The 24,015-nt window shown below is 44.3% G+C and overlaps 1 protein-coding gene across 1 annotated transcript in view; it reads right to left on the minus strand.

The window, feature by feature from the left end:
• Window positions 1–4,082: 4,082 nt before the first annotated feature.
• The window catches only part of prkn (parkin RBR E3 ubiquitin protein ligase), a 1,016,703-nt gene continuing 996,770 nt past the window's right edge, over window positions 4,083–24,015 (minus strand). The window contains exons 11-12 of the mRNA XM_067989235.1: window positions 14,201–14,318; window positions 4,083–11,491 (exon numbers count right to left, since the gene is read on the minus strand). Of these exons, the coding sequence (XP_067845336.1) occupies window positions 11,382–11,491; window positions 14,201–14,318 (228 nt within the window). The 3' untranslated portion in view covers window positions 4,083–11,381. The remainder of the gene's footprint in view (window positions 11,492–14,200; window positions 14,319–24,015) is intronic.

Below are 24,015 nucleotides of genomic sequence, written 5' to 3' on the forward strand. Positions count from 1 at the left end.
TGCCATGCTTGTAGACTCATCAGGAGGAACCATTACCCACCCAAGAGAGTGTACAGGGAGAGGCTGTCCTTCGAGATGTTATCAGAAGAGCTATGTGTGAGGAGACTTCGTTTTAGTAAGGAGGCAATCGGCCGCCTCTGTGAGATGTTACAAGAGGACCTTCAGCCACATTCTATCTCCTACAGGGCCTTGTCAGTGGCCATGAAGGTAACCACAGCCCTCAAGTTCCATGCATGCGAGGTCATTTCAGGCAGGCATGTACAACATCGCCCTGAATGCTGCAAGAGTCTGCATTCAGCAGGTCACGAACACCATATTCTGCAGGGCTTCTGAGTTCATCAGCCTTGACATGTCCCCAGCGCAGCAAAGGGAGAGGTCTACCGCATTCCACAGAATCGCTGGCTTCCCAAAGTGCAGTGGGGTGTGGATGGAATCCATGTGCTATTGAAGGCACCCAATGATGCACTTATCACATACATCAACAGGAAAGGGTTTCATTTGTTAAATGTGATGATCCTTTGTGATGCCCAACTGCAGATCATGAATGTCAATGCAGATCGCAAGGGAAGTGTTCATGTTACCTTCGTCCTTCGACACTCAGACTTGCATGATTCCTTCACTGGAATGCGGCAAGGATCTGGATCTTAAGTGACAAGGACTACCCGCTAAAGCTGTGGCTGATGACACCCTACTGCAGGACCAACAATGCAGCACAGGAGTGGTACAACCGTGCCCACAAGCCAAGTAATGGAGAGGACAATATGGGTGCTGAAATCACACTTCCGGTGCTTGGACTGGTCGGGGGGATCTTTGCAGCATGCGCCTGTCAAAGTGCCGAGGATTGTGGTGGTCTGCTGCACATTGCACAACTTTGCCCTGCAGGAAGGACTGACCTTTAACCAGACAGATGAGATGCTGCTGGAAATGGATGGGATGTCGCTGGGGTCATGGTTGGTGGCCCCCCCTGAGGAAACCATGGCTGCAACGGGCAGACGGCGAGACAGCAGCTGGTGGCTCATGATTTTAGACATTGGTGAAAGTGGCAAAATGCCTCCTCTCCCCCTCCCCAGCAAAGCAGACAACAGGACAAGCAAGATTGAAAGTGAAATAGCAAACTTTTATTGCAGCATCTAAAAATGAGTGCAAACCTTTATATGAACATTTTGAGGTAGTTATTTATTGCAAAACTTTGTATGAACATTTTGAGGTAGTTATTTATTGCAAAACTTCATATAAATATTTTGAGGTAGTTATTTATTGCAAAACTTTAGATAAACATTGAGGTGTGTAGTGCAAAACTTTAAATAAAAATTGTGTTAGTTTAGTCATTTTCTACTTTGGAAACAGTTGTGATGTTAACAAGGTTTATATAATAAAAATTTTCAAACAGTTACAAGTGACTCCTGACTAAGAATTAAGGACAGCAACAACAAAAATGATATAACAAAACACCAATAATTGAATAACAACAGCTAGCAAAAAATTAACAGACTCCCCCGTTCAAGGCGTGTCTGAGGGTCACTGTGACAAAGTCTGAGCAAGAGGAGGTGTACTCTGCAGGAAAGAGGCACCCTATTTCCTCCTGGTCCTCATCCCTCCCTGCGAGCTGGCCCCTTTTGTGCCATGGGTGCGACTTCTGTGTCTTGTCAAATAGCTGTAATCAGAGAGCTTGGAGCTGGGTAAAAGTAGCGTCAGGTGGAGGCTGAGCTCCTGGCTCATGGGCCTGTGCTGTGTCTGCGGTGAGAGGTGGCACATGGGGTGTCATGGTCGTCAGGTGAAACAGCCATGCTCGCATTCAACTCAATGAAATGTAAAAGAGCCTGGTGAATATTTGCCAGTTGGGCACTAATGTTCTGGCCAGTGTCCTTGATTTCCTGTCTCATGGAGGTGAGAGAGTCAAAGTACTTACCGCTCTCACCAACCATCATTCGTCTCGCTTGTTGAGCGATGATGTCTTTTCCACAGTCATCATCTCTACAAACCTTAGCCGATCGCATTAAATCATTACATTTTTTGAGGCACTGTTCCACTCTCCGTGGCACCGTGCAGTTAGCGCTCAGAACCTGTGCCACTTGCTTCCATGCCAAAATGCTGACTTTCTGCGGCGCCCTGAACTTCCCATTCCCCAGAAGCCCCTGACGCCTCGCCTTCACCTCATCGAGGAGTCTGCAGAGGTCTTCAACACAAAATTTGTTACATCTCTTCTTGTCATTAATCTATTGCTGTGCCATCTTTTTTCTGTGAGTAAGTGCAGCTGGATTAATGCCTTTTCAAAAACACCATTTTATTTTGCACTCCTTTTTAAAAGCTGTTCATTTAAATTTGCTTTACTTTTTATAAACTGTTCATTTAACTTTGGCTTTTTGTAAAAAGTTTAAAATTTTTTATTTACAATTATATACAGAGTTAGAATACTAACTTTCAATGAATGAAGTCTGCTTACCTTTTTGAGCAATGCAGGCTGAATCTGTGGGCGTGTCTTCTCTTCCCGGTTGAATCTGGAATCTGTGGGTGTGTCTTGTCTTCCCCGCTGAATCTGTGGGCCTGTTTTCTCTTCCCTGCTGAATCTGTGGGCATGTCTTCTCCTCTCATAGACTTTTCCATTCGTGGCAACACACGCTGCTCAGAAGTCAGGGAGATATTGCATCATTTATTTCAGGTTCCCATTTAAGCAATTTGATGCCAAAGAGCCCGCGTAAGTAAGTTCATTAATTTGAACCGAAGGGGCAACGGTAACCATTGCGTCACCACTCCAGGCAATTTCTGCCTCAGTGTAGATTTTGAGGTCACTGTACCAGGCAGCAATCTGTCCCGTAAGTCAACATGTGAAGAAGCTCTTTTTGCAATTTTCAAATTTTGAAATCATGTGTTTGGTCAAAGTTCTTCTGACCAAACACCCTAAACTTCAATTAGGTGTTAGCTGTGGCTCAGTGACTCTCGCCTCTGAGTCATAAAGGTTACGGGTTCAAGTTCCGCTCCAGAGACTTGAACACAAAATCTAGGCCAAAATTGCAGTGCAGTACTGAGGGAGCGCTGCACTGACGGAGGTGCAGTCTTTTGGATGAGACTTTAAACCGAGGCCCCGTCTGCCCTTTAAAAAGATCCCATGGCACTATTTTGAAGAAGAGCAGGGAAGTTCTCCCCGGTGTCCTAGCCAATATTTATCCCTCAACCAACATCACTAAAACAGATTATCTGGTCATTATCACATTGCTGTTTGTGGGATCTTGCTGTGCACCAATTGGCTGCCGCAGCTCTTTAATAGTTGCTGGCACCAGATAATTCGCCCCCATGGCACTCTCCCAGTGCACCATGCTCCATGCGCTGGGTTGGCCATCCAAGTATTTAATTAGCTGACCTCGCTTCATGGGCGAAGGTCAGCTGGCAATCTAGCAGGCACAGCTACCATCTGATGTGGAGAGATGCTGGGATCACATTGTCAGCCCACTGCTTCTCTGCATGAATATGAGTCCTGTACATATTGCCCTTTTCAAATATTGTATACGTAGTAACCTCTGTAGCTAATCATTGGGACTGCCAATTAGATAGTAATGAATTTCAACCTTAGCTGATCTTCAAACCTCTCTGCAGCTCATTGAGTACCTTTTCCTCGCTTTTAGCACCAGGCTGCCAAATAAGGCGCTACGTGGCTGAGTGCTCTATCTTGGGAGAAGAGCGAAGGATACAAATTGTCAGGGCTTGTGTCACATTATAGATGTGCAACTCCTATAGTGCAATCATAGAATGCCACCAATGGCACCCATGGATAAGATGATGACCAAGACTCTCATCCTTGGGGAAACTATAGCAATCATATTCTTGCATTCATTTGGTGCAATTGACATTTTACCTTGACTTTTATAGTTCTTCCCCCTCCTCATAGATCTCCTTATCATATTTACCATCCTCTGGCAAGGTCATGAACTAATTTTCAGAATTTATCAACATATATGGACGTTCCTTTGAGCTCACAGAAAGCCTACTGGTTAAACTATTCCCTAACATCACACTGCACCTTTCATAGCATGGGTTAAGACAAGAAAATGAATTAGATAAACTTATCAAAAAAAGCTGATCGCAAATTACTTCATATAATGTTTATTTGCTTAGCCAAGGAACAAGAAGGTCAAATAACGTAGTGTGAATGAATCAAAGACACCCATTTAAGAGGGCATGAAGAAGCAAATGACACCATTTTAAAAAGCATTTCACAGCAATGGTACTACACTTTTGTGATTTTATTGCATTGTCAACATATTACAAAGATTTTATAAAATGGGGACAGTCGGGATGTAATGTATTGGATCCAACACACAGTGCGATGGAATGGTGAACATGGCTTCATATTCACAATCCTCCTCACCATAGCTGGTGAACTCACCATTTCAGCCATGTCACTGTGGGGAGGTGGTGAGTGGAGGCGAAGTGTTTCCCAAATAGAAGCAAACACTCAGAGAGGGAGAACTGCCCTTGGCTGCTCCAACTCACCTCCCAACAAGCATTAAGTTCAGGGAGAGAAAATGACGACCAGAGGACCTGCTAACCTGTTATCAAAGGGGGAGTTTTAACTCCCTGCCGGCAGAAACATGATGTGGAGATGCCGGAGATGGACTGGGGTGGACAAATGTAAGGAATCTTACAACACCAGGTTATAGTCCAACAGTTTTATTTGAAAATCACAAGCTTTCGGAGCTTACCTCCTTCGAAGCAGGGCACTTACTGCTCCTTTACCATCCATTTTAATGCTGCTGTTTATTTGGGCGGTTGAGGCACCCGACTCAGGCGGGAGCCTCATGAGCACATAGAACTCTGCAGCCATTTTACATAGAACCCTGCAGCCATTTTAATGGCCTACTGGGTGGAGCGCCCGCTTCACACCCTTCGTTCAGTCAAACCTGGCGGGCAAGAAGTGGAGGCCTTTACAGGTAAGTGTAAAAGTTATTTTCGTGGAGCCTCCAGGCCGCCTGATATTCGTCATCCAGAACTCTATGTGCCCGCCACAAACTTTGCTCTCTTGATATTGGTACCATCCCCCTCCCTGGCCTCTCACTCAGGCTCAACAAGACCTGTTTGACCCTGAACTGAGCTTCAAACTCCATGGGCTCGATGTTACCAGGGCTGCGGGTTCGTGGCGGGGGGCTATTGGGCGCGTGGGTAACGCGCCCGGCGAAATCAGTCTGCCCCGCGCGCAATCGCAGCCTAATTGGATCCACTTACCTGGTCTTCCGGGTTCCCCACTGTTGAGGTGCGCGTTGGGCGGACTGCGCATGCGCAGTAAGGTCTGTCAGCTGGAGGAGCTCTATTTAAAGGGGCAGTCCTCCACTGACAGATGCTGCAACAAATAGGAAAAAATACAGCATGCAGCAGCCCAGAGGAAAGGCTGCTCCCAGTTTAATGATGCCTCACTCCAGGTATCATTAGATGGGGTGAGGAGGAGGGGGAGGACAGAGATCTTCCCCCCGGCGGGCGGGAGGAAGCGGCCTGCCTCTGCCACCAAGAAGGCCTGGCTCAAGGTGGCAGAGGAGGTCACCTGCACCACCAACATATCGCCCACCTGCATACAGTGCAGGAGGCGCTGCAATGACCTAAGTAGGTCAGCCAAAGTGAGTACACTTAATCATTCTCCTACACTCCGTCTGCCACATCACCGCCCCCACCCCACATCTCCTTCTGCACTGCCAACACTACTCTGTCACATCACCCCTCACACCCACTCAAACCTCATCCTCATCTTACCTGCACGTACTCATCTCGCTAGTACTCATCCCGCCACTACCACTCAACCCAATCCTCATACAATCTCATGGCTCTATCTCATACTCACCCTCTCGTGCATCTCTTTCACAGTCAGCCTCACTCAACCTGCCACTACCTGTGCTGCAGCCACAGGGCATGCATCACATATGTGCAGTAGGAAGCGTAAGGCAAATGTGTTGTGAGCATGAAGGGGATGCACAAGGGTGTTTGAGGGTTTGTCATGGTTTTTACTTCTATTGATTTCTGAGCAACTCACATCACATATTATATTGGCACCACTACTGCCACGTCTTTGCGAATCTTGTCTGGTTTGTGCAATAATGCCCTTTCTTGAGGATCACAATGAAGACCCACACCTGATGCCACCCATTGTGTCACTGCAAAGTGGGTGTAGGTGTATTTGCAGGGCTCTTTTGTGCAGATGACTGAGAGACGTCAGCGATGTCCCCGGTGGCACCCTGGAAGGATGCGGAGGAGAAGTTGTTGAGGGCAGTGGTGACTTTGACAGCGACAGGTAAGAAGATGGTGCTTGGGCCAGCCAGGAGCAGCTCGGCATGAAGGAGGCTGCAGATGTCCACGACTATATGTCGAGTGACTCTGAGCCTCCTTGTGCACTGCTGCTCAGAGAGGTCCAGGAAGCTGAGCCTCGGTCTGTAGACCCTGTGGCGAGGGTAGTGCCCTCTGCGACGCATCTCTCTCCGCGGTAGCCCTCCCTCCTGCTGTGCAGGTGGAAGTGTCACAGCACTCTGTTGTGGAGCTCCACGTGTCAGAGGTGGACGGCTTGGCCAGGGAGGCTGGTGATGCTGTTCGCCCTCCGAGGAGGTCATGACTGCAGCTATGGTGGCCCCCATCCGGAAGATGTACATCTGAGGGGGTCCGCAAGGTAGGTACATGTCTCTGGACCCCAGGGTAAGTGTGCAAGTTGATGAATTTGATTGTCAGGAGGAGGGTGGTGGAGGCCAAACTTTGTCCCAAGTGACAGAGTGGCCTCCTGCAATGAGTGAGGGTCTCCCCACCACACCTGTCAAATGGACCTTTGCAGCTGCCACAGGCTGATGGCTGCAACACGTCCATTTCAACTGGGAGTGTTTCCCCCAGTATGGGAAACAGTCCCAGTTGTTTCTAAAATCCCACCCCTCCTCACATATTCCCTTAATCAGGTCTGTTAATGACTTGAAATAGCTAGATAAATATTGTTAAGTGGGAGTCCCACATGCGGGGGTTGCGCGCGCACTTTGGCGCGTCTGTGGGGAACCCAGAAGTGGGCGGGTTGGAGTCGGGCTCCCGACCCCCTCCGGGATTCTCCGATTTTCGGAGCCCCCCCGCCAGGAACGCACCCAATAGCGGGTGCTAAAATGGAGCCCCATGTCTTCTCTATCATCAATACCACTTACTTCCAACTCTGCAACTTTGCCTGCCTCCGTTCATTCCTCAGCCTATCTGTCTGAAACCTTTATCCATGCTTGTGTCACCTTCCAGGCTTGATTGTCCCAATGCCCTCCTTGCTGGCCTCCCTTTGTCCATGTTTCATTAACTCCAACTTGTCCAAACTGCAGTTGCCTTTGTCCTGTCCTGCACTAATCCCCGCTTGTCCAATATTCCCATCTACACTGGCTCCCTGTCCGCCAAAGCATTAAATTTAAAATCCTCATTATCATATTCACCTTGATCCACCTATGCATTCTCCTCAAGGCTCACTTTGCCTCCCGCATCTCCAGTCTTGCAAGTCTGACTTCCTGTGCATCCCCCTTTTCACTTTGCCCCACTACTGTGGCAGAGCTTTCAGCTTCTGAGGCCGAGCTGTCTTGAATTCCCGCCTTAAACCTCTCTGCCTCTACTTCTCCCTGGTCCAAAAACCTTCTTCAAACCCATCTTTTCACCCTAGCCTTCAATCACTTCTCCTAAACTCTTTTTCCAGCTCGGTCTTCCGTTCTTCTTACTATCTTGTAAAGTCCCTTGGGATGTTTTGTACATTAAAGGCACTATATAATGATATGTAAGTGTTAGCGGAGGCTCAGTGGTAGCACTCTTGCCTCTGCTTCAGAAGGTCATGGGTTCAAGCCCTACTCCAGAGACTTTAGCACATAATCTAGGCTGACACTCCAGTGCAGTACTGAGGGAGTGCTCAACTGTCAGAGGTGCTGTCCTTCTGATGAGATGTTGAACCAAGGCCCTGATTTACATCCATTATTTGAAGATGAGCAAGGGAGTTCCCTCAAGTAACATCACTGAAACAGATCATCTGGTCATTATCTCGTTGTTTGTGGAACTTTGCTGTGTGCAAATTGGCTGCCAGATTTCCTACATTACAACAGTGAATACACTTCAAAAGTACTTCACTGGCTGTAAAGCTCTTTGGGGCGTCCTGAGGTAAAGAAAGGTGCTATATAAATGCAAGCTCTTTCTTTCTTTTAACTGCAAGTTGTTGTTGTGGCCCTCACCAACACTTGGTGTGTGGCCCAGGGTGATCAGGGAGAAAAAGGAAAGGAATGGAGAAAGCAATAGAGGTAAGTACCCTTACAACTGAGAGATTGCCTCAAATGTTCCAGATGGTGGGTGGTTGTCATTCACCTAATAGGTCCTTTTTTTGCTGCATTAAGATGACCCATGCAGTTTTCCTCCCAGTAAATGAGACACTGGTAAAAGAGTCCCCATAAAACATGTAACATGCCTATAAATCTTTCATTCTTCCTCACATGAAGGTTTGAGGAAGGAGCGAAATGAATGTTCAATACTCTAAACTTTGAAGCAGAAGATACTTTTTCAGACAATTTTACTTGTTATATCACACTGACATCTTGTTACTGACCCATTTTCAAAATAGATGTCATACAGAATTCGTCATTCTTAATTACACCGTTCTGGTGTTTTTAGGAGTAATAATGGAGGAGAATGAAAGAATTTATGTTTGTACAGTACATACTTTGAATAAACTTCAAAATTACATTGTTAAAACATTGCATGTAACTATACCTAATTACTTGGGAAGGCTCAACATGTTCAGACTCATTAAGCTGTGTTTTCTCATGCTTAATTCTCAAAACAACTGGCCCAATGATTCTACCAACTATTTCTTCTAGATATTGCAGCAGCTGTTCGGGGTCTGTTTTTGGATTGGTAAAGATCAAGGTATGAATGCTTAGTGCATTCACATTGCATTCCTCTGTGCATTAATATCAGGCAGGAGTTAATCTGCTTTAGTTTAAATGGCTAACATCTGCCTAAAAACAGTGTGCAGGGGAATGTAACGCGAGTGCATTAAGTGTTGATACCCAACTTTGCTGATTGAGAAATATGTCTAACTTATCTGAAACATATCTAAAACATATCTAAACTTACTGTAGGAATTTACACCCAGTACTTCAGTCATAACTTAGAGCCAACAGCATGGATTGTCCAATGACTTGTATCCTGGAAACTGCTGCAAGTAACCTGGGTAAAAATCTTCGGGCCATTCAAAAAATAGTGTGTTTTTTCATTTTCCTGAACATTTTTGTTTGCTAATTATAAAAATATTGGAGATAGGAAAAAAAGGCTGTTTGAATGGGTGGAAGGGTTGGAGGTGAGAGGTCATGTGATAAAACCTCCAGGAATATGTCCAATCATAGTTGGCAACCTTATGCACAGCCAGCTTTGTGCCCACCCAAGCTCTGTGCAGCCATTCCCGCTTTAACTTCCATTTCTGGGCCTCATTGTGGATTCAAGGTGGGCTTCCAGTATTCAGTCTGCCTGTAGGTGGAAGCTCACAGATTGGGGGAGGGGTGAGGTGACGCCTGGTGCTGCTACATCCATTTAAAGGGCCGCAGCAGCCATTTAAGTGGTTGGACGTTTCATTAGCCAGGACTGTAGAGGTTTGCCTTGGCCTCCTAGGAGTCATCTTTTTTTAAGTCTGCTTGCTCCTTCAAATAACCCCAGCACAAAGGATTGTCTGAAAATAATCATGACTGCTGCCTGGGAAGCAGGATGAAACTGTTCCGTGGGCCGGATGAAACTGTTCCGCTGGCCGGAGTTGACCCGTGGATTGTGCGTTTGACCCCCCTGATATAGACAAACACCGAACCCACTTCAACCTGTGATTTACAGCACTAATAAGATACAGATCTGCTGAGAGTAGAGCCATGTGAAGTCAGTATAGAACAGTTTAACGCACTTCAAAAGCAGCATGAAGAAACCTCCCCCAAACCTGATCCTTTAGCGCTGAGTGAGAATTACTGTGATGCAGAAAGCTTTTATCGCTCAATTATAAATTAAAAGGCTGAAGCTAGTCACAAGATCACAAGATAATTACGCACCTGGAAGGCCATTGGGCTCATATTAATTCATTGATCCAGAGAGATCCCACATTCTCCCATTATTGTTTTTTAGATGATTTCTGAGTTTCGGCCTCCACTACACTGTCGGGAAGTTTATTCCTCACACTGAAACCTGTTTCTGTTCAAAGACTATTCAAAACCAGGTCACTTGTTTAGGCTGTTGCAGCGCAAATGTGAGGAAAAAGCCAGTGTACAACTCCATCAGCTCAGCTGCATATTGTGAATCAGTGGAAGAAAGGTTTATAAGTCCTGTTTAAATGTGTGTGCATGTGAGATTGATCAGATTACTTGAAAATACATTTCTATTGTTTCACACTGAAGTAATAAATAAATGTCTATTCTGTACAAATGAATTGAAGGTGAGAGTCAGAATGTTGACCTGCTTATCTTCACTCCACAGTTTGGTACAAAAAGTATTTAATTATTATTTAAATATGGAAGAAATGCAGCTGAGATGGAAGAAGTACTGTATAAAACACTGGATTAAACAGACACTCTCAATGCCTCATGACGTCCTTGCTCTTATCTCTACCCTGTGGTTCTCAACAGTACCGATCTCACTAAAATGCTATCTTGGATCAAATTTTCACTTACTATGGGTCACGTTTTATCTGGATCTGCACCGATAGCTTTATATATACACTTAAAATACATTCATTTTTATGTATGATACCAGAACTGAGAGGTTATAACTATCAGGAAAGACTGAACAGGGTGGGGCTCTTTTCTCTAGAAGAGAAGGCCGAGGGCGACCTAATAGAGGTCTTTAAAATTATGACGGGGTTCAATAGGGTAGACGTAGAGAAGATGTTTCCACTTGTGGGGAAGTCCAAAATTAGAGGACGTAAATATAAGATAGTCACTAATAAATCCAATAAGGAATTCAGGTGAAGCTTCTTTAGCCAGGGAGTAGTTAGAATGTGGAAATTGCTACCAAATGGAGTAGTCGAGGCAAATAGCATTGATGCAATTAAGGGGTAGCTTTATAAGTACATGAGGGAGAAAGGAATAGAAAGATATGCAGATAGGGTCAGATGAAGTAGGAGTGGGAGGAGGCGCGTGTGGAGCATAAACACTGGCATAGGCGAGTTGGGCCGAATGGCCTGTTTTTGTGCTGTACATTCTATGTAATTCTATGCAAATCATCCTCCCGTGAAAAAATGGAAAAGCTGCTGATTTTCATGCATTGTGGCACAGTACATGAAAGGGCTTGGTCAAATCCAAACCTTCCGCCTATCTCTGGTCACTAATAAATTCAAAATGGTTTCCTGAAGTTCTGTGTTTTTTTGGCCTCTTCCCTTCTTGTTCAGGTTACTCGAACCAGTGGTCTCCCATGCAGTCGCGATTCCACTCCCTGCTGCACAACCAACACCATTGAAACTGGCAAGAAGGCCTGGGACATTTCATGTGCATGCAGCCTCCTGTGGTGGGGAGAAGCAGCAGTCAGACACGTGAGACAAGTACCATACATGTCAATAAAATAAACAAATTGGATAATATGAAGGACGGTAGACGTATATGTGTGATTTTACTTTCCTTGGCACCCAAAAGGTGTGCAGTTTCTGGGTGCAAAGCATAGGAACAAAACAAAGGGAGGGTCTGTGGTACAGGGTCTCCCTCCCCGAAGGATCCCCAGAGGGGAAGCGCACAACATTCAGGCTCCAAGGCAGGACATTCATGCAAAAGAGGCATGAGGCAGAGAGCATCTGAAAATGGTTGGGCCGAGGACGTATCCTTGAGGAACGCCTGCAGTGATGTCTTGGAGCTGCGATGATTTCCTTCTGAAGACTAGTGGAAGCTTTTCCCTCTGATCCCCGTTCACCTCAGTTTCACTAGGGTTCCATACTCTGCTGACTGCTACCTCTCCTCTGGCATTCAGCTCTAATGTCCATGTCTGGTTTGAGACTGTGCTGAGGCCTGGAGCCAAGTGGAGGAACCCAACTGAGCAGGTGTCACTTGATGGTACCATTGATGACTCTTTCAATCAATGACTGGTAGGTTGATAGGGCAGTAATTTGGTGGGTTGGATTTATCCTATTTTTTTGTGGAAAGGTCATACCTCGGCCATTTTCCACAATGTCATGCAGATGCCAATGTCATAGCTGTGTTGGAACAGCTTGGCTAGGGGACGGGTTAGCACAGGTCTTCAGCACAACAGTCGGGACTACGTCAACGCTGAGGAGGACTTTGCAGGGCTAACTGGGCTGAGAGTGCCTAAGCCTTTTCCTGGGTTGTTGCAACTGAGTGCTTCTCTAGGCCATTTCAGAGAGCATTAAGAGTCAACTACGTAGTGTGTACGGCAGACTGGCTAGGAGTGGTAGGCTCCCATCCCCGAAAGACATTAGTGAACCAATTGGGTTTTTACAACAAAATGGCAGCTTTCATGGTCATTTTTTCCCATATGTGCCCACAAATTACCAGATTTATTAAAGTCAGATTCATAACTTGTCATGGATGGATTTGAATTCACGACCTCTGGTTTGCTACTCCAATACCATAACCTCTACATTACTGTACCCAAGTAATTTTTTGTGAAGCCAGTGCATATAGATACCTTTTACAGTTCACAATACTGTAAAATATTTTACAGTATCTGCCAGTTTGTGAATTGATAGGTAAATAATTCTGACCTATTCCAACCTTTGTTAATCAGCTGGAATGATGTTTACCAGAATGATACCGGGGCTAAAAGGGTTAAATTAAGAGGACAGGTTGCATAGACTAGGCTTGTATTCCCTAGAGTATAGAAGATTAAGCAGATGATCTAATTGAGGTGTTTAAGATGATTAAAGGATTTGATAAGGTAGATAGAGAGAAACTATTTCCTCTGGTGGAAAGTCCAGAACAAACGGATATAACCCTAAAATTACAGCTAGGTCGTTGAGGGGTGATGTGGGAAAGCATTTCTTCACACAAAGGGTAGTGGAAATCTGGAACTCTCTCCCACAAAAAGCTGCTGAGACTAGGTCAATTGAAAATTTCAAAACTGAGATTGATAGATTTTTGTTAGGCAAGGATATTAAGGGTTACAGAACCAAGGTGGGTAAATGGAGTTAAGATACAGATAAGCCAGGATCTAACTGAATGGCGGAACAGGCTCGAGGGCCTACTCCTGTTCCTATGTTCAGGGCAGAAAGAGAAGCGACAGCAAAAAAGAACAGCTCGCTTTTCAAACAAATAAAAAAGTGCGGAAGTGGGTAAATTTAATTTTATGTCCATTTGGGAAATGCAACATGTTTCTACTTTAGCACCAACAACTTTCTCAAGTCAGGTAAAGTCGGGATACAGAGCAAGACAACTTGGGGTGGAATTTCCGTGGCGATTCCCCGATCTCCTGCCATAACTCTCGCAGAAACCCCGGAGGAATGCCGTGAATGGCCGAAGTTATGGCGAGAGAGCGTAGAAATTATTGCCGCCCAATTCTACCCAACAACGTGCCTCGATCCCAAACTCAAAAAGACACTCCTGAAGCATCAGTGCGACATTTTTATTTGTCACACCAGCCCACCTTTATGCTTCTCTGAATGAATTTTTAATTTAGCGCGCCAATGTCAATTGTGGCCAGTTTTGCACAGTGGATTTGTAACCGCTCGGGACTGGGTTAAGTCTGTCCAAAGTTGTTTCATAGAGCGGTATACGGCCATAGTCATACAAAGGCGACTGTTATCCCATCCACGCTGGGTTAGAGCCAAGGTCCTGGAGGTGAGAGATCAGTGTGCCAGCCAATCTTTTATGGGCTGGTATTCTTGTGGTGAACATGGGGAGCAAGACACAAATGATTATTTTGTGAAACAGCATTGTGTGGGTAAGGGAGTGAGGTTGACTCCTATTTGACTTTGCTGAATAATATCACCAATAAATTTCAGGCCAGTTTCTCACAAAATGGCTGCTTCTAGCCAGCAGTAGGGAATTGAAAAAGATCAACACTGTACTTAGAACTTTGTTGGACTCTTATTTCACACTCTGGATGGTAGGAAATTGTGGGTGAGCTTTATTAATCTGTTTTTTCAGTTCTCTTCCTATAGTATCTCTCTGAAGAACTCTGATTTTCTTAAATGATATTTAGTGTCACAGTCATTGTGTAAGGTTATGTTACTATTGTTTCAGCTCAAATAACATCAGGTACAGACCGTTCTTCTCCACTGGTACTTGGCACTTGGGACAAGGTTTGGTTGTTTCCTTGATGGCTTGTTTTGAGGCCTCTTCCCAGCGAGCTCGCTGTGCCGCTTGCTCATTGATAACATAACCCTACAAACATAAGAATGAATAAGTCATTATACCATTGCACTCAATCTTCAAATTTATTCATGCATTAAGAAAGAAAACAGGGCACTTGTCTCCTCTCTGCTCCTCTCCTGAAGGCATCGACTTCTTGCTGGGATTATAGTTCCATGGGAGCCAGTCACCCTCTTGTACCTTGCTCAAAGGGCCATTATTCATCTATGAGCCTAAATAGTGCATAATTAGCAGGCGATTTGACTGTGAGGCCATCATAACCTTTTTTTAACTCATTCTCGGGATATGAGCATCCCTAGTTATCCTTGAGAAGGTGTTGATGAGCCTTCTTCTTGAACCGCTGCAGTCCATGTGGTGAAGGTACTCCCGCAGTGGTGTTAGGTAGGGAGTTCCATGATTTTGACCCAGGGACGATGAAGGAATGGTGATATATGTCCAAGTCAGGATGGTGCGTGACTTGGAGGGGAACTTGGAGGTTCCATGCATCTTCTGCCCTTGTCCTGCTAGGTGGTAGAGGTTGCGGGTTTGAGAGGTGCTGTTGAAATAGCCTTGGCGAGTTGCTGCAGTGCATCCTGCAGATAATACACACTGCAGCCACGCTGCGCCGGTGGTGGAAGGAGTGGATGTTTAAACCAAGTCCAATCATGTCCATACACATGCATTTTCAGTAATAACACTCTTGTGAAGTGCCTTGGGACGCTTTACTACATTGAAGGCGCTATATAAATGCAAGTTGTTGCTGTTGTTTTTGCGATCAGGAATGAGAATTTTGCCTGATTCTTTTCCCCATCTCAGTCAGGAATGCTGAGGCCAATCATGACTCTGCCCCCTCCTGAGATCAGCGAACTCACCTGGGGATCTGGAACCCTCCCGATTTGTGCGGCTCAGCTCCTCATTGGAGTCATCAGTGGAGCCAAACTGGTCCCTTTAGTAAAGAATTGTCAGTTGGAGCTATGCTGGGTTCCCTGGCAAAACTTCAGCGGATGAAGGGCAAAATTGTCACCATCTGCTTCACTAGCTCCTTGCCTGCCTCTGCCACTTCCGTGTTGTTTCCCCTGGATACGTCCTCCCGAATGCAGGTGGGCATACTCTGATGACGTGAAATGAAGGCAATATGTAACCATCCGTATTTTCCGTCATTTACCCCAGAGCAAAACTCCCCAGAGGAGTGCTGGCGTGTCTCTGCCATCCAGGGCTGCTATGGTGCCTGAGGCGGAGGCGACCGGCAAAGGCTAAAGCAGATTCAAAGCAAGATTTAAAAAAGAAACCCACTTTGTGGCCAGTCCCAGAGGCCGCCGGCCCCGCTACACAGTGGTAGGTGCCCGAGGCCTGCTCAGCCATTTTGTGTTCCCCCTCTAGGGTGGGCTGCTCTGCAGAGGCAAGGGGGACTTACTGATGATATTTCAATTAATTTGCTGCTGGAAAGTCATCCCGGGATCAGGATGAGCCACTAGGGTGGGTGGAACTCCTATCCTGGTGAACTTGAGCCGGGGTTCTGTCAAAGTGGAAAATCCCGGGCTGGCTACATAGGGGGCGGTGGTATAGTGGTTATGTTACTGGACATAATCCAGTAGAACACAAGTTCAAATCCCACCATGGCAGTTTGAGAATCTATGTTCAGTTTTAAAAAAATCTGGAAATAAAAGAACTGGTATCAGTAAAAGTGACTGTGAAGTTGTCAGATTGTTGTAAAAACTAGTGTTCTTTAGGGAAGGAAACCTCCCATCTTTAACTAGTCTGGTGACTCTAGTCCCACAGAACATGGTTGATTCTTAACTTCCCTCTGAAGTGGCCTAGTTGCCACTCCCTCAAAGCAACTGGGGATGGCAATAAATGCTAGCCTTGCCATCTACACCCACATCCTGAGAATGAATGCCACTAAGCTGGAGTTACACTGCCTTTGATGGGCCTCATTTCTATCTAAAAACTAGTGCACTGCCAATTTTGTATTCTTTACTTGGTAAAGTGATGGATTTCCTTGGCACTGAACAAAATTTAAAATAAATGTTTCAGCATTGGCAGATGAGTACTGACACATGAAAGGCGGTAACTCTATAGCAGAACCATGTATGTTTATAATATAACACTCCTCAATAAAGTGAATTGGTCATAACTTTCGACCACTGCTTTGTACCCTTGACACAATAGCTTATGTTTTCCAATCAGGCTCTTCTGATCAACAGGCGTTAATTGGGCAAACCCAATTGGAAAATTTAGCAGACATCTCTAAAGCCAGATTTCTGCCCGCTGTGTGTTTTGCCCACAGTACCACCGATGAAACGAAACAGGGGCACGAAACTGTTATTTTGTCCTGCGCGCAATTTCCCAATGTTCGTGAGCGTAGGCCACTGAGTGTTCTTCACACCCATATAAACAGGGTGTCCAGGGTTTCTAGGCACTCAACTGTATTTGGAAGTAAGTTTAAAGTGCCAGTAAGAAAGAACTTGAACTCATGCAGAGTCTTATCATGTGCTCAGGACATCCCAAAGTGTTTTACGAGCAATTAATTACTTTATGATGTACAATCATCTCTTACGTCAAACACAGCAAGGTCCCAAAAACAGCAAATCACTGAATGACCAGACAATCAGTTTCTGGTGGTGTTGTTTGAGAGGGGAATGTTAGCTCTTCTTCGAATAGTGCCACAGAATCTCGAGGAGACAAAAGGTACATAGGAGACACCATAGGAGACCCGGCTAGATATAAAATGATTGCAACTTCATTTGGATCCACTCGTGTAAATGTTTTATCAGTGGCACTCAGTGTTCAGAGGCACCTTTGGCAACGTTTCTCCAAAGGAGGGTTTTTGAGCCTCTGACTGATGCCAGGCGATTTGCTTTATAGGGGTGCCTTCAACAGCTCTCTTGGGGCATTAAAGACAGTTTAAGTTTGTTCTCAGCTATGTATGGATGTTAAATAGACTGGAGAGTGTGGGCTTACTGCCTCTGATTATAGTTGAGCTGCCCCACTGCTTTAGATCAGTTTCTGTGTCTGTAACTATTAGAATGATGGGCAGTTGATTTGAAAGTGATATGTGAATTACTGTCCATCATTTGTTTTTGCTATTTCTGATGCTGTTGTTATGTAATAATTCTGTACTTTCAACTTTAACAATTGTTTCTGTATTGAGGTTTCTATGTAGCTTATTTATTCCCCTTTTCTAACTAAATGTTTACTTAAGAGAGTGATACAATACAACTCATGACAGATGAAAGTAATCTCATGACTAGAAAGAGGGAAATGCTCACAACTGTTCACCCTCAAGCTCTTCATCAGGTGTTTACATGAAGGTAATGAAAATCACTCAAAAATCACTCAAAACATCATAGGACAAAATAAGAATATCATCGTAAGGTAGGAGGGCTCATTTTTAAATAGTGAAGAGAGCCACAAACCAAGAGGGAAGGTCTATGAAAATTTCAACACCTCTGCTAATGGCACTCAATGCAGCTGTTACTTGGTATGTGGGTGTGGTCCAAGTGACTCACTTGATATATCTTCAACCGCCCTCCTTAAAGCATGACTGTGATTGGCATCCAGCCATGTTGGGAAGTTGCCACAGAAGGGATAAACATGAGTCAGTCGGGTCTAAATGTAACATGGTTGCACCCATTTTATGGGCCTAAAATGGGCTCAACGGTTATCAATTTAGCATGGCAGAGGGCCGCGCCTGATCTGTGCCACTGCTAAATTGGTCGGGGCCCATTTTTGGGAGGCCCTGGTCGCCATCTGAAATAACCATATGCCTCATTTCAATATTGAAATTAAGTTCCTGTGTTCGTTTCAAACCCGGACTCCTAAATTTGTTTGCCCTAGTCAGAGCGTGCGATGGTCTTGAGCAGCCTAACTGAGGCTGCTCAAAATAGGTGCAGGATGAAATTGATAAGGCGAGCTGAATGGTGCCTGATTGGCGCCCGCAACTCGCTTGATTTATTCTGAGGCACGAGGATGAATTTAGTTTGTTCCTTGTGCCTCTCCGTTCCGGCACGTTGTTGCTGCGCATTGTCAGAATCATGCCCAGTTTGGGGCGCTAAGGAATTTAGACCCCAGTTCCTTTGAAACAAAACTACAAAACCAAATTCCGATCAAGTGTCCCACTCAAACATTAACCTGTCTTTTCCTCTGCTAGATGTTGAGTGACCTTCCTTTTCAAACGTTTTCTGTTTTTAAAATCTTAAAACACAAGGCTAGAAATGACTGTTGGTGATAATAGTGGATGAATGCTTAACGTATTTGTATGGCATTCCTCTGTGATTTTAACAGGGGTTTTAAACCCATTTGCAGTCTGTATTTCTCTTTTGACTCTGTCAAAAAGGTTGAAGGCACAATTTACCACAACAAATTGTGCAATTTTCTACACTTACCATAAGCATAGTCTACTTGATAATTCAAAGTTGTAAGAAAATGCAAATGATCCAATAATATTAATTAAGCAAAGTAAATAATACAGCAAAGTAGGAATTTGGCACTAAAAACTCAGTGTCCTGGCCAACATTTATCCCTCAACCTATACCATTAAAACAGATTATCTGGTCATTTGTCTCATGGCTGTTTGTGGAATCTTGCTGTGTGCAAATTGGCTGCTGCATTACATCAGTGACTACACTTCAAAAGTACTTCATCGGCTGTGAAATGCTTTGGGACATCCTGAGCAGGGACAGATCAAGGTAGGGGCCGATGGGGCGTGTGCCCAGGGGCCTTATGCATATATGGGGACCCCCGCAGTAGCTCGGCTTGCCAACCCTCCCGGATTGTCCTGGAGTCTCCAGGAATAAAAGATTAATCTCCTGGGCTCTGCTGCGAGCATCCCAGGAGAAAATAGGGAAGTAGAGTTCACAGCAGATATGTCTTGGATTGTTCTTACTAAGAAAATACTGCAATTGAAATATTCACTGATTTGGTGTTTTGTGTCTTTAATTATAATCAGATACTGATAGCAGATAATTTCCGTGATATAATAGAGCCCTGGGTATTAGACTTACAGAATTTACAGTCTGCTGTTAATGACAGGGGTTTTAACCCATTTGCAGTCTGTATTTCTCTTTTGACTGTCAAAAAGATTGAGGGCACAATTTACCACATTTGTTTGTGACAAAATTAAGCAGTTAAGTGTAATACACTGTGATATGATTTGCTTGATTATTAATGTTGTGCGTAAACATTCCAACGGCCTGTTTCTTCATAGATTTCACTACACGTTTGTGTTTTAATGGATCAAGGACAGGTTGTGAGCGGGGTTGCGGGGGGACTCTGGAACATTCTTGGTGCTCAGGGCCCCAGGAGCTGATAATCCAGCTTTGGTGCCGATGGCATGGAAGTGCTATATAAATGTAAGTTCTTTTTTTCTCAAAAAGTACCAGAATTATCAGATAATTTGAATTGATTGACTGTGAATTAAATGGAGTAGACTGTCGCACAATTTGTTGCTAAGTGGCACAGTTTTGCATCAAAAGTCCTGGAGGCCCATTTCCGAGTAGGTCTGAATGACAATAAATCAGTTGCCCTACTCACAACAACAACTCGCATTTATATAGCACCTTTAATGTAGTAAAATGTCCCAATGCGCTTCACAGGAGCGTTATCAGACAAAACTTGTTACCAAGCCACATAAGGAGATAGCAGGACAGGTGAGATAAGCTTGGGCAAAGAGGTAGATTTTAAGGAGCGTCTTAAAGGAGGAGAGAGAGGTGAGGAGGTTTATGGAGGGAATTCAAGAGCCTAGGGCCTAGGCAGCTGAAAGCACAGCCACCAATGGTGGAGCGATGAAAATCGGGAATGTGCAAGAGGCCAGAACTGGAGGAGGGCAGAGATCTCAGTGATCTCCTTATCATTCTTTGAAACAACTCATTGCTTATCCCTCCATGCCCCGGTCTTAGGTGCTTGGTTTAAATCTAACCAAATGCCTTTAACAGACTCAAGTCTCAGGTTAGCTTTTATGAGCACACGTGGCTACCTACTTAACTAGTGTCTAAACACAAAAAAAGTGTCAAATTTTCAAAGAAACTGGGGTGACTTAAGACTATTAACTATTTGCAAACTTGGCTACACTTTGATCAAGTATCTGCTTTCCCCCAGCATGAGATATTAAAAAAAAATGTTGTTGGAAGGGGCCTTCAAAACTGATACACTTGGAGGTGGGGAGGTGCTGCTGTTCAGGAAGTATCAGATCTCTGATGGCCTTTGTTTATCATCCAACACTTTTTCAACTCTTCCCAGCTTTTATTTTTAAAAAAACCTGGTCATTAATGGCCATTAATTGCTTTTTCGTGTTAAACACAGGAGCAGGAGTAGGCCATTCAGTCCCTCGCGCCTGTTCCGCCATTCAATTAGATCATGACTGATATGTACCTCAACTCCATTTACCCATCTTTGCTCCATATCCCTTAACACCCTTACCCAACAAAAATCTATTGATCTCAGTCTTGAAAGCTTATATTGACGCATCATCCACAGACTATTTGGGGAAGAGAGTTCCAGATTTCCACTACCCTTTGCGTAGAAAAAGTGCTTCCTGATTTCACTCCTAATAGCAGTGATAGCAGCTGGTGTACCTGACTCATACCTTTTACCCGTTCTTCTCCCCCTCACCTTGTCTTTGTTCAGCCTAGAATGGGGCTTCCTATCTTCTACATTTCAGTTTGACAACAGACTTACACCTACACTTTTCTTATCACAGATGCTCTAGGCCTGCTGCATTTCAGAATGATACCGGGGCTAAAATGGTTAAATTATGAGGACCAGTTGCATAAACTAGGCTTCTATTCCCTTGAATATAGAAGATTAAGGGATGATCTAATTGAAATGTTTAAGATGATTAAAGGATTTCATAGGGTAGATAGAGAGAAACTATTTCCTCTGGTGGGAGAGTCCAGAACAAAGGGGCATAACCTCAAAATTAGAGCTAGGATGTTCAGGGCTGATGTCAGAAAGCACTTTTTCACACAAAGCTTAGTGGAAATCTGGAACTCTCTCCCACAAAAAACTGTTAAGGCTAGCTCAATTGAAAATTTCGAAACAGATATTAATAGATTTTTGTTAGGCAAGGGTATTAATGGTTACAGAACCAAGGTGGGTAGATGGAGTTAAGATACAGATCAGCCATGATCTAACTGAATGGTGGAACAGGCTTGAAGGGCTGAATAGCCTACTCCTGTTCCTTTGTTCCTATTTCCAGCATCTTGTTTTTGTAGAAGATTCAGAGCAGCAGTGTTGGCAGCCTGGGAGCAGGGCAGCCAACAGCCCTATTAGCGACATGATGGGCCAGAAATTGCTTTAAAAATAATGGTGAGCTCAACAGCGCTCACCGTCGTTAGTGATGAAATCGAGGAGCGAGTTCTGGCGTTCACACATGCGCAGTGAAACTTGGAAATCCGGAACTTGCTCCTCCTGGTTCGCCAGCAATATGACAGCTTCGAATTAAAGGAGTATCACCGGCTGGAATCAGTGAAATCAATGGACCTGCGCCAACTTGTTCTTCTGCCCAGCTGGAAAGTAACTAATTACGCCACAAAATAGGTACACTTAAAAATACCAGATCTAAACTAAGTTTTAACAGTGCAGTTAGTCTTAATGACTGTCAAACAACTAAAAATTAACTTTTAAAAACATGGCGTCTCATTACTCCTTATTTTAATAGTTTTTGGTTTAATCTGGTAGTGCATTCCAGATCATTAAAAAAAATGTTTTTTAAATTAAAAAACTAAAATTAAAAAAAACTTTTCCCTTCTGTCTCTTTTATTTAATTCGATTATTTCTCACCCTCTCTTTTTCGCTGCCTATAACTGATATTAATGTCCCTTTCGCTTCCTGAATTTTACGTTCCAGTTTTCAGAAACTGTTTGCAGCTTGTCAAAAGTGCTGCAATCTGATTGGTCAAGGGAAGAGCATGCTCTTCTTGCTTCTCCCATGGGTCCTAGATTCGCTGGAGCCAACACTGGACTCTACTCTGCTTCCTATTAGAGGAACTGCATCCAGTAAAGACCATGCTAAGTTAATGGGTTAGTATAAATCTATGGAGCGGCGAGCATTGTTGGTTCTCAGCTCCGAGCAAATTCTGGGCCGATGTATCGAGGGAAGATCCCAGCGGGGGTTGGAGAAGAAACATTTACAGATAAGTAACAAATTCTGATGGAGCTATCTGCTTAAATTATCTTTTAAAAAATTATATCTTGTTTAGTAAGCATAATTCTTTTTAGATAATTTGTCCAAACTCAGGTTTCAAAGAGGAAATTAACCAATAACTGGCTCTTTTGAATGACAGCTGATAAAATAGCTATGTCCAATTGCATATCACAGAATCATAGAATCATACAGCACAAAAGGAGGCCATTTGGCCCATCGTGCCTGTGCCGGCTGTTTGACAGAGCTATCCAATTAGTCCCACTCCCCTGCTCTTTCCCCACAGCCCTGAAAATTTTTGCTTTTCAAGTATTTATCCAATTTCTTTTTGAAAGTTACCATTGAATCTTCTTTCACTACCCTTTCAGGTAGTGCATTCCAGATCATAACAACTCGCCGCGTAAAAAAAATTTCTCCTCATCTCCCCCCGGTTCTTTTGCGAATTATCTTAAATCTGTGTTCTCTGGTTACCGACCCTCCTGCCAGTGGGAACAGTTTCTCCCCATCTACTCTATCAAAACCCTTCATAATTTTGAACACCTCTATTAGATCGCTGCTTAACCTTCTCTGCTGTAAGAAGAACAATCCCAGCTTCTCTAGTCTCACCACATAACTGAAGTCCCTCATCCCTGCCATCACTCTGGTAAATCTTCTCTGCACCCGCTCCAAGGCCTTGACATCCTTCCTAAAGTGTGGGAAAACATGTGTAATATTGCTGTGTTTTAGCAACTGTATTTCCATCTCTGATAACATGTTCAATCTGAGAATATACAGTACTGCTTAAAGACCATACAACCTACAATATCTAGTAGTTCTTTGCCATAACTCTCAGTTGGGTTGCAGTTTAACTACAAAAGAGCCTCCAGTAGTCAGGGAAATATCTATTCCCAAACAGGATTTCATTTGAAGGTTTAAGTTAATACTGACTTTTCAGATTTTTCCCCGAATTAGCCTGTTTTTTTTTTCCTCTCCCAGGAGATTACATGGCTTCCAGGTCTGTATTGTGAAGGCACTATAACTGTGTGGGATAGGCTAGATGAACCAATGGTTTTTTTCCTGTCTGACATTTTCGTATGTTCACATGTATTGCACTTGGCTAGCGTGTCAGTTTTAAAATGTTTTCGAAAAATTGTCCACTTCTTCAGCTGCCCTGCTACCACTAAGCCACAGCTGACACTACACCACTGCTGTGCACCTAAGCGTGCAGACATGATACTGCACTGTCCTCAGAGATGGGCTCCCTGGCACAGCTCGAAATCCAGCTGGCAACTCGTCCAACAATATTTAGGTTAGCTGACCTGGGAAAATCCACCAGGGCCAGCGTCAGGAACTTCTTAACCTGAATGCTTGTTTGGGCATTCATCGCCTTCATGGCTATGGAATGAAAGAAAAGCTGTCAGAATTTTTTCCCTCTCATCCCTTAGGCCTCCTTGGGTCATGAATTGTTCCCTAACCAGGAGGCTGGGCAGATGACCTGCTGGCAATACGTTAGCTCTTGGACACAAAGGCTGATTGTAGTGGCCCTACTGATCATCTAACCCAGAAAAGAAGAGATCGAATTTGGAACCACGCTGTTCTATCTAGCTCAGCA

This window comes from Heptranchias perlo, chromosome 8 (genome assembly GCF_035084215.1).
Source record: "Heptranchias perlo isolate sHepPer1 chromosome 8, sHepPer1.hap1, whole genome shotgun sequence".
NCBI lineage: Eukaryota > Metazoa > Chordata > Chondrichthyes > Hexanchiformes > Hexanchidae > Heptranchias > Heptranchias perlo.